At 35.7% G+C, this 12,004-nt stretch overlaps 1 protein-coding gene across 1 annotated transcript in view; it reads right to left on the reverse strand.

Annotated features, from left to right (window-relative positions):
• Nucleotides 1-1,260: 1,260 nt before the first annotated feature.
• LOC126470270 (hemicentin-1-like) overlaps nt 1,261-12,004 on the reverse strand; it is an 808,493-nt gene continuing 797,749 nt past the window's right edge. The window contains exon 56 of the mRNA XM_050098010.1: nt 1,261-2,278. Coding sequence (XP_049953967.1) covers nt 2,185-2,278 — 94 coding nt within the window. The 3' untranslated portion in view covers nt 1,261-2,184. The remainder of the gene's footprint in view (nt 2,279-12,004) is intronic.

The raw sequence follows: 12,004 nt of genomic DNA on the forward strand, positions 1-12,004 counted from the left end.
TTACCCGAAAGTTCCTAAATGCAATGTAACATATACCGTACAGTTAAAAGGAAGTCACGCTTGATCAAGGGCCGCGTCACTTTCCATTTTTAACCAGACATAACATCCGAGACAGGAAAGAGAAATAATAATAAAAATGATTATAAAATATCCAACATTCCACATAACACGTTTTCCTTCTTTTTTTTCCCCTTTCATACTTACCCCCAAGCTATGCATATCACAATACTAACTCCTCTTCCTCTTTCTGTGCACAACATCTCACTCATTATGGAGGGATGCAGACTCAGTTTTTCTGGATAGCAAATGGGAAGTTGTGGTACAGAAAATGGCCCAGAGATCACCAATTTGTGTGTGTGTGTGTGTGTGTGTGTGTGTGTGTGTGTGTGCGCGCGTTTGTAGTGAGTGAAGTGTTATGAAACAATTGTGTGTAGTGTGTGCAGTGACTGATGGTAAGATATGAGTGAATGGTGTGGCAGTACATTATTTTAATAAGTTATTTGTAAAAAAAGTATTGTATACCAGGAGTAAATCTAATGATTACTTCTAACTAGAGGTCTGTAAATATATGTGTATACAAATTAGCTTACTTTAAATTGATCTAAACTTGTAAATACTTTGACATGTGCTATATCCTTGTAAAAAGAGATCTACAGATGAATAAAGCTACTACTACTACTACTACTATTACTTAATTTGTTGGTTAACCTCAGAGTGGTTACATTATCGGCCTAAGTATTTAACTCCTTAATACCCTTGTTGAGTACATCAAATCTAGAAGTATGATGCTTAATACTATTGTTGAGCATCTGAATTTTCTTTTAGGAATGAAAAAAATTATGTAGAGATGAATTTCAGTGTGGAACTCACTCTCACACAGTGAAAAACTACAGTAGTATTATGGTTAACCACAATATATTTTTATTGGAAATTTAGTGATTTATGATACTTAAAAACATAATGATACTACCTCGGAGAAGAAGACTGCAGCTGTGGTCTGTTTATTTCTGTAGCTTAAAAAATCAGCAAGTAAAGTAGTATTCTGCATAACTATGAAAAAGCCTCACTGTAATTGTACACAATGAACAGTGTAGTTTCTTTATTCTTCATGAAACAATTAAAGAAGTGTGAACACTGTCTCTGCTGAAGACAATCTAAAGTTTCTACAGGAAAACAGAAGATTTACCTGAATACCATTATCTAAAATATACTGCCTGTCAGCCTGTACATGAATATCACATAATGAAAAGTATAGAAGCATTGTGGTTAACTATAAACAATTTTTATTGTAAATTTAGATTTAAGATAGTAAAAAGCATAATGATAGTGTCTCAGAGAGAAAGATTGCACCTGTTGTCTCTTTATTTCTGCAGCTTAAAAAAACCACAAGTAAAACTGCATTCTGCCTAACTACGAAAAGCCTCACTCTATTTGTACACTTTGTTACACTTAATACAATAAATATCACAAGTCTTGGGAACAATACATTACTTTAAAAACATTTATACAGCAAATGAATTGTGCACATTAAAATATACAATGAAACTGAAATTACATACTTAATTAAATATGAACAATGACAATATGCACCAGGATGCACAAAATAATAGTGCAAATCACTAAGGCAATGCTGAGCCCATTTGCAAATAGACACTGAGTCTCATGAATTAACTCATCTTCCTCAATGTTCATACATTTGCGAAATATGTCCAGCAGTACTCAAAAACTATAACACAAAATCAACTTACTTATGACTTACAGTCTATATTTTTAACATCAATGTTGAGGTGGTGTAGGGAACCAGAACACAGTAATCTATCATAAGCAATGTCAGAGGAAAGCCAATGACAAAGATATGATTGTATTCATGTTTATGGCCTAGTCCATATTTTATTCACATTGGTTCATTCTGCTTCACACTTTCCAATGCATTTTCATTTGTAGTCTCTTTTTGTATTAATTCATGAAGACTTTGTGACTGGAAAGTGTAATGTGCAGATTCAACTTCTGCATAATATTTCTGGTTTATCTGATGCTTCCAGTCACAATGTATATGGAATTTCATATCATTTTTACTTATTCATACTCTGGTGCTCCTGGTTGACACTGCTGGTAACAGTGGTTGTCTGTACAACAGCTCCAGTCTCATCACACATCTGTAAGACACTACTATCTCACAGTCTCCTAGTCACTTGGTAGATCAATAAATACAATAAATTTTGTTGTATGCAGTATAGTTTTTTCATCAGTGTCATAAGAAAGAGCAAGCACTGAGGTCCTGGAAAAAAATGAGAAACATAATGTTCATTCTTAGCTACAGACGAGTTTATTTACTGATATTAACTATACCAGTATTGCAGTTTAAGTTGCTAATTATGCTAATATTTTCAGTAATCACTAGTTTCACATATATTTTAAAAAAACGTTCAGTAATTTGACAAATACAAGACTGTCTTTACATCTGATAACTAGTTAAACATCTTGAAAATATAATGTTAGTTCTGACATAAGAAAAATAAACTTATTTTGAACATCTAACAACAAAGAAACATTGCAGAAATGCAACTAAAGTAAATGCTTGCACTTTTTTCCACCAATAACAAAAACTAGAGAAGTTCATAAAAATAGTGAGTTTCTTCATCTGAATGGTAAAACTGTAACGTGATGGGGGATAATATGGAGCTCTTCCAAGTAGTTCATAATTTAAATTAGAATTACAGCAGCAGAAATAATATGTTGGGCTGGTGTACTTCAATCAAAATGTTTCATAGTAGAATTAAGTTATAAAGATGTTTAGAACAACTGCAAAGTAAGTCAATATTTTATTATGAAGACACCATTCAGTTTCGATCTAAGTAGTGCCAGACAAGTATTTGTATGTCTCATATTTTGTGCAAAGACGTCATTAAATGAAGGGACAGGGTGGAACTGTGCCAAAACATGAAGTTATTTCTAATTATGTAAATTTGATAGCGTATCATAAATTAGTTCTGTACTTAAGAATAAAATTATGTATTAAATGAAGAGTGAAAATAGTGTAATGCAAAATGGACATGAAAATACTTGTTTTGTGTTTTGATGAGCATCGTAGTTCGGTTGCATAGTTGTTTTTTTTTTTTTTTTTTTTTATTTTTTTTTTTTTTATTGCAGTTAATTATAAAATGATGTGGTGATAAATGTGAGTAAAATTATATGATGTATTTAGGTTTAAGTATTTAAATCTTATAAAAATTGTAAACGAATTGTGGCCATGTTTAAGAATTATTTTGATTAATGTAGTGTCATCTGATCCAACTCAGGACTGGGGATATGAGTGGGAAAAGGAGGTCTTTGTCCATTGTCCATTGTGGTGGTAAGTGTGGAGCGGCAAAGTGCTGCCGCGAGCGTAAGCATGGGTGCCAGTGTCTGTGAATAAACTGTGAAGGAACAACATGAAATTGTGTAGGTGTGAGACAATAAACCATGTCTATGAATTGCACCAATTATTATTAATCCAGATTGGATTTGTGAACTTTAATGTGCATGGCCACAAAGTTAGAAGCTTTCAATCTGAACTGGTATGGTGTACCTCATTTTGCGCAAGGTTGAGGTATGGACAATTGTGTATTCAATTCACTGCTGTTCAAAGGTTAGCCAATATATGTTTCAGTATTAGGGGTGCAAATGCAACTGTTCACTACCAACCCCATTTGCAGACGAGCCATGTGGAAAATAGGTAGTGAATGAGCCCAAGTACAGTTGCAATTGGGGGCTCGTCTGTGATAGGACTTTCTTCTCTATTCCATAGTATTTCGGGATCGGGTGTCTCCGCCTGATGTTTAGGCTTTTGAACAGTCAATGTGGGGGCTCTGAGCTAAATTGGTGCATTAGCAGTAGCAGTGTGTTTGTGCTGGACAAGATACGCGTTGTCCCTTGATTATGCCACTATAAGGCCACCACAATTGTGAGGCAGTCATTTACACAGCCTGGTGAGTCGACCACATGTTGCCATGGCTAAAACCATCATCCGTGTGTGTCCATGTGTTGCCACAGGTAAAACTGTCATCCGTGCTGTGTCCATGTGTTACTGCGGGTAAAGCAGTCGAAGCTGTATCCACGTGCTGCCGACGATCAACGCCATCGTCCGTGCCACCGACCAACATGTCTACATGCTGCCAGGGGCCCACGCAACGTTTTCTTGCTCCTGATCGAGTTTGCTGTGTGTCCACTCTGCCGACTAAGATTCATTGCATAGCTGTGCTGCTGCCGCTGACTACAGACATTGTGTCACACGCGGATGTATAAGATAAGTACAGCCAGCAGCTACATTGCAAAATTGTGCCCTTTCATTAGCCATGGCTGATGAGATGTGTGAATCTCAAAGTGAAGGCGAATCAGTGGATGTTAGAAGTAACTGTAGTAGCCCTAACATGCCAAAAGAAATAGGCTGGATACCAGGAAGTGACCTGAGTGCATTTTTTGTAAAATTTACTAGTAAATTAGCAGAAATAGATTCAAAAATAGGGAATATAAAAACTGAAATAGCTGGAGAAATGGATTCAAATATAGGGGGTATGGAATTGAGGCTTAGTGATAAAATAAAAACAGTGAGTGAAAAATTTAATCAGCTAGATCTCAAATTCACTCAAATTACAGATAAAGTCAAAGCACGGTTAAAATTGTTGAGGGAATTATTGAGAGAGTTGATGAGGTTGAAAAAGGACTAGTAGCCACGGTGCACATGGTGCAAAGCAATCTTGTGTGGCAGATTCAGGCACAGGAACAGAAATGCACATTATTTCAGAAACAAACAGAGGCAGATATTGAATCCATTAAGATAGGAGTGCTGGATTGCCATTGGGGGATTACTGATAGTATGAAGGAATTAGAAGGGGAAATAAATGTCTTGAGGGAAACAGTTAATACTGTAGCACCAGGGAATGGAAATTTGTTGTTGGGATATCCTATGGGGCCTGGATTCAGTCAAAACATTTTAGTGGGGAGAATAAATACCATGCAGTTGACTTTTTAACTGCATGTAAGGATAACTTTGTGACAGGGATGAGTGAGCAGGCAAAAATTAAATATGTTAAGAGGCAGTTGGAAGGGGGAGCTCGAACATGGGCAAACCAAAATGATGATAAATTTTGTGATTTTAAAACCTTTGGAAACCTGTTCTTGAACAAATTCTGGGACCAGGAAGAACAATTAAGATTGCAAAATGATTTTGTGAATGGACCCAGTTACAAGAGTGGAAACAAAAGTATGAGAGAATTCTGTGTTAGAGAACTGAATAAATTAAATCATCTGGATAGGCCACTGGGTGTATTAACAGAAATATCAACACTAAAGAGAAGACTACCCGAGTATCTGCAATGGGATTTGATTCACAGTGCAACAGATTCAGTGGAAGAATTTCTTAATTTTGTGGATAATATGGACAGGGCATTATGTTACAGACCTAAATACATGGAACAGATGGAGAGTGGAAAATATCATGAAAGGGAAAACAGTATTAATTATGAGTACAGTAATAATCATAACAGGTGGAGAGAAGATAGAAGTGATCAGAATAATCAGGATAGATTGGAGAAGCAGGCCACAAAGATATCACAGAAATTTTTGGGGGAGAAGAGACAGTTTTGATCAGATGTGGAGTGATAGAGAAGGTGTGAGAATAGACGGAATTCCAGATACAAATGGACACGGTAGGCAGTCAAAAAACTAATTGATGGCTCACTTAAGTTCCGCAGGGGGGGGGGGGGGGGGGGGAGGGGGAGTAATTTTGTGAACAGGGCCAGACAAGGACATGATGGGATGAGTAATAAAGTCAGCAAGGAAAATAGGGAAATTGGAATGCATCATATGGATGCTGTCTTGGGAAATGAAAATCTGTCGGGGGGTTTTAACAATTACAGAAATAGAGATAAAAGGTACAACAGGAAAAAATGGAAAAAGGCTAATATCAGCAATGAACAGTGTGATTTTAACATTGATGACATGTTTAGGAGGGAAGAGAAATTACAAGCAGAGGAGGACAATATTGGTTTGTGTGCAGCAAAATTCATTGAAAGATCAGAGACATTTTCATCAAAAGGGGAAACAGAAGTGGATATGGAACTAAGGGACAATGTTCACAGTAATAATGGATGTGATGAACGGGTAGAGATGTCAATTGGAAATAGTATGGAGAATTGTGGAAAAGGCGAGGAGAGGATTATTCAGTGCAATGTAAAGGTTAATATGAGTGGTGTATTTGACAATGTGGAAAATGCTGATAATGTTACTGTGCTTGTGGGTGCAGGTGTAACTGTGGTAGTGATAATGAGTTCAGTGTGGATATGGAAATGTGTAATGATATGGAGAATGTTGCTGTAGGTTGCCAAGAAGATAAAATTGAAACCTATGTTTTGTTAACTGATGAGGATGCAAGCCTGAAAGATGTTAATTGTAGATGGTTAGGAAAGGAGGAGGTTGATTATGATTTGAGTGATTGGGTGTACTATGCAAAATTACATAAAGCTTTGTTGCCTGAAGAATGGGGTAAAATAAAATGTAAAATTGCCAGAAAATTGGAAGAATTAAGTGAAGAAGAGAATGTAGAGTCTGCCATAAAGCATCTGTTTGAAGGGGATACTGATGTATGTTTTGGACAAAGAGCTAAAGATATATGCATTATGCAAGAGGAAAGTAGGAGTGAAATAGAAAGTGATTTATTACAGGAATCAGGGTTGAACAGAGTAAAAATAGTGGTGATACAGCCAATAATTGATATCAGTGTGGGAGGAATTGCAGATATAGTATTATTAGACTCTGGCTCAAGTTTATCTGTAATTTCTGAATCTTTCTGGCAGAAAATCAAATGTTTAGGTTTAATAGAACTACCAGTTACAAGAGTCAAAATTAAGACAGCAACTGGGACATGTAGTAAGCCCAGCAGCAGAGAAGTGTTACTGGAATTTAATAGTAGTGATTATTGTTTTGATATTAGTTGCTTTGTGGTGAAGGGTTTGGCATTGAATGTAATTTTGGGTATGGACTTCTTGTACAACTATGACTGTAGCATTTTTGTAAAGGTCAAAGTGGCAGAATTTGATGCTGGTGGAAACAGATGAAGAATAAAATTTAAAGGGGAATTAAAAGGGGGTGAGACAATGACTCATTTACAAAGGATAGATGAGGTAGGTGATGAAATGTTCACTGAACAGCAGATATATGACAAAGTAAATGAAAAGGGACATTTAAATGAGGAACAAAAGGTGCAGCTTACAGATTTATTGCGTAAACATAAGCATGTGTTCTCTGACACACCTGTAAAAGTTGTAGATTTCAATTATGTTTTGAGGATATTGCCACATGAAGTAATAAGTGCTAAACCTTATCCTATAGCAATAGCTCATAAAGATGCTGTAAAGGCCAGGATACAGAATATGTTGAAGTAGGGAATCCTGGAAATGGGGAGGAGTGAGTATTATAATCCAATAATAGTGGTGAAAAAGAGGGATGGTTCTATAAGAATAGTATTGGATGCAAGAAAGCTAAATAAAATAATAGTCAAGGAAAATGATCAGCCTGAGAACATGAATGAGCTGTTGCAAAAATTTTATAATGCTAAAATTCTGTCCAGAGTGGATTTGACTTCAGGGTTTTGGCAGGTGCAATTGGCTGAAGAGAGCAGAAAGTACACTGCTTTCTTATTTGAGGGTAGGACTTATATGTTTACAGTTGTGCTATTTGGTTTATCAATATCTGTAGCAGTTTTTGTAAGAGATTTAAGTCATTTGTTGGGTGATGAACTAATGAGAAAATTGACAATGTATGTAGATGACATTTTGATCATGAATAGCAATTGGCAAGAGCACTGTCAGCTGTTGGAGGATGTATTCAAGGTTATATCTGAAGGGGGAATGACCCTTAAGTAAGTGTGAATTTTTTCAAGCAACATTACTATTTCTCGGTCATCAGCTAACTCCTGATGGCATAGAGAAAATCAAGGCTATTGTTGACTTCAAGGTGCCAACAAACAGGAAACAATTGAAATCATTTATAGGACTATGTTCATTCTATAGGAAGTATATAAGTGATTATAGCCTGAGTTCACCTAACTTATGTAGACTATTAAAGAAAAGTGTAACCTGGTGCTGGACATCTGAGTGTGACAGAGAATTTAAAGCCATAAAGAATAGCTTTAAAAATAGCAAAATTTTTATTAAAACAAACTTTAGAAGTAGAGAAAATGAAAAAATTGCTAAATATTATAGAATCTATAAGGGGATTTTATTTAGGCGAAGAAGTATGGATAAAGAAGAGTGGAAGGTAAGTTTTCCAGATGAGCATGTGGAAAAATTAATCAATTACATCCACCTTAGCTATGGGCATTATGGGGCTCAGAAATGTTTGGAAATACTGCAGGATTATGTTAGTTTTAACAACATGGCCAGGAGAGTAAAGAGACAGTTGGCTTCTTGTGACAAATGTCAAAAAGTGAAGTATAATACAATTGCAGTACAAGGAGAGATGCAGAATATTGTTCCTAAAATAAATGGTAAACTGCTGGCTATTGATTTGTTTGGGCGGCTGCCAACAGGTCGACGGGGTGTGAAGTATGTTCTTTTAGCTGTTGATGTATTTTCCAAGTTTGTAAAGCTGTATCCACTGAAAAAGGCCACTAGCCAGAAAATAATTAACAAGTTAGAGAAAGATTACTTTTTGAATGTTATAAAACCAGAGAATGTTCTGTCTGATAACGGAGCACAATTATCTAGTGTGCGGGGGAAGTTTATGCAAAGATCTGGGATAAAGCATCTAAGGATTTCAGTGTATCACCCTGTGGGAAACCCGGCTGAGAGGTATATGAAGGAGCTGAGTAGGCTATGTAGGACATATTGCAGTAAAAAGCATAGCACTTGAGCAGAATATATAACTGTGTTTGAGGATCTTATGAACACAGTGAAGAGTTGTGTGACACGATTCTCACCCTATGAGCTCATGAAAGATATCAAGCCAGACAATCTAATAGCAGAACACATAGATCTTCCTCCCTCTCAAGGCTTGACAAGTCAAGAGAAGATGCAGATGGCCAGGCAGCAAATGTTAAAGAAAGGACATGAGAGACAGAGGAGGCGTGGAGAAAGATATAATAAATAAGACAGAGGTGGCATTGAGAAAGGTATAAGACAACCAAGTTCAAGGAGGGAGATAAGTTGCTGGTGAGGAACAAAAAAAATCCAGTGACATTGATGGCAAAATCAAAAAGTTATTTGAATTATACCATGGACCCTTCGAGATAACTGGTTGTCCACAGCCTGATGCATATAGGATGGTATATCTAGAAAGCCATTTAGACTGAGAAATGTAACAGAGTTGAAAAAATGTGTGGTGAAAGAATAAAAAATAAAATAAATAAGACAGAGGAGGCATGGAGAAAGGTATAAGACAACCAAGTTCAAGGAGGGAGATAAGTTGCTGGTGAGGAACAAGAAAAAATCCGGTGACATTGATGGCAAAATCAAAAAGTTATTTGAATTATACCATGGACCTTTCGAGATAACTGGTTGTCCACACCCTGATGCATATAGGTTGGTATATCTAGAAAGCCATTTGGACTAAGAAATGTAACAGAGTTGACAAAATGTGTGGTGAAAGAATAAAGGGTAAGGAAGTGAGATTACCACGTACACAACTGTGTCTAGTTAAAAAAAAGAAATTAGGGTGTGTGATGTGACTAATATACGCAGCTATAAAAATTTATTGGGGGCTATGTATATGTGTATTTATAATTGGAGGATTATTTGTGTTACTGTATATGTTGCAATGCAATTGTTTGGTGGTCAATGAACTTCATTATACTGTATGTATTTGCATTAAGTGAATCTGTTGTCCAATGACTTTGCACAACTGGTGTCGATGTGATAGAAGCCTTGTTGAAAAAGTCATACGGGAACTGAAACCTACTGTATATATAGTCTCTGTTTCTGTATAAATAAGTGTGGAGAATATAGGAGCAGGGAGGAAATCTGCAAATAGTTTGTTTAAAAATAGTTGAGATTTTATTAAAATTTCTAATGTATTTGTGGCACCTAGAGTTGATACTGGTGCATGGGGGTAGGATTGTTGCTGGGATAGTCATGTAGGGCACTTACTAAATATGCAAATTGTAGAGGCATATGGGAAATAATTAACTTGCTTATTATAAGATGTTAATGAGGGAAGTAAGGGAAAGAACACTAATAGCTAAGTGGATGCAAGTAAAAGTTTTATGACCTTAGTTAGTTTATTTGCCATTTATGATTGAATCTAGTTAGCCAAGGAAATAGCAGAAAAGAATGTGTTTCAAGATATTGCCAAATATTATGTGAAAAAGTGATAAAGGAATTCATGGAAAATATTTGGAGTTTATTTATGTACAGTGATATAGCTGTATGGGTGCTTAAAAATATAAGAATCTGCATCTGGGAATAAATTCTCTTGGTGTGGGGGGTAGAAATGTTAGAGCTCCTGATTTGAGAACATTTGAGGTGTGAAATAGAATATATTTAACTATGCCATGTTTGTGTTTGATTTGTGTGTATGTTTTTCATTTGTATAAACCTCAATAAGAGCTGATCAGTGAACACAGGTTGTTCCAGGGAGGGTTTGGATAACCTGACTCCTGGGAAATGTGGGTCTGCATGTCTAGGCAACATTTATGAGGATTTGATTAAATTTTGATAGAGATGATTGGCTAATGATAGGAAGCACAGTACTGCTGGCTGACAAGTTTGGAAAGCCTGCATTCCAATGCATAAAGCTGTGACCACAAGGATCTGGTTACAACAACCTTGTGCAAATACAGAAACAACTGTGTAAAAAGTGGAAGTGTTAATGTGCAGTGAGTATGCAACCTGTATATAGACTAACATGGGCATTTATGTAATATAAATTTCTTTGCATTTTGCCAGCCCAATCAGATTCAATATGAGATTATCTAATGGTATATTTAGGTTGGATACATTGTTGGATAATGTTTGTGTTTTCTGATGACAGTACTCACATTGATTAACTCACCACTATAACACTGTTCTACATGTTTTGGTGCCATTATAGTTGTAATTAAAATGTTTTGATATATATAAAGTAATATGGGTTGGCTGTGTTTGGTACTACTTCATGTTGCCATTACTAAGATAATGTCTCCTTGAAGTGGGGGTATGTAAGGTGACGAGGGATAATATGGAGCTCTTCCAAGTAGTTCATAATTTAAATTTAAATTACAGCAGCAGAAATAATATGTTGGGCTGGTGTACTTCAATCAAAATGTTTCCTAGTGGAATTAAGTTATAAAGATGTTTAGAACAACTGCAAAGTAAGTCAATATTTTATTATGAATACACCATTCAGTTTCGATCTTTGTAGTGCCAGACAAGTATTTGTATATCTCATATTTTGTGCAAAGACGTCATTAAATGAAGGGAGAGGGTGAAACTGTGCCAAAACATGGAGTTATTTCTAATTATATAAATCTGATAGCATATCATAAATTAGTTCTGTTTTTAATTTTCTGTACTTAAGAAAAAATTATGTATTAAATGAAGAGTGAAAATAGTGTAATGCAAAATGGACATGAAAATACTTGTTTTGTGCTTTGATGAGCTTCGTAGTTCTGTAAACATGGGCGCCAGTGTCTGTGAATAAACTGTGACGGAAGAACAGGAAAGTTTGTAGGTGTGAGACAATAAACCACGTCTACAAATTGCACCAATTATTATTTATCCAGATCGGATTTGTGAACTTTAATGAGCATGGCCACAAAGTTAGAAGTGTTTTTTTATTTTTATTTTTATTTATTTATTTTTTTATTTATTTTTTTATTTTTAATAAATAAATAAATAAATAACTTTCACAATCTGAACTTGTATAGTGTACCTCAAGGTTGTGGTATGGACAATTGTGTATTCAATTCACTGCTGTTCAAAGGCTAGCCAATATATCATTCAGTATCAGGGGCGCAAATGCAATCGTTCACTAGCAACCCCCTTTGCAGATG

The sequence above is a fragment of the Schistocerca serialis genome, chromosome 3 (assembly GCF_023864345.2).
Source record: "Schistocerca serialis cubense isolate TAMUIC-IGC-003099 chromosome 3, iqSchSeri2.2, whole genome shotgun sequence".
NCBI classification, from domain to species: Eukaryota; Metazoa; Arthropoda; class Insecta; order Orthoptera; family Acrididae; genus Schistocerca; species Schistocerca serialis.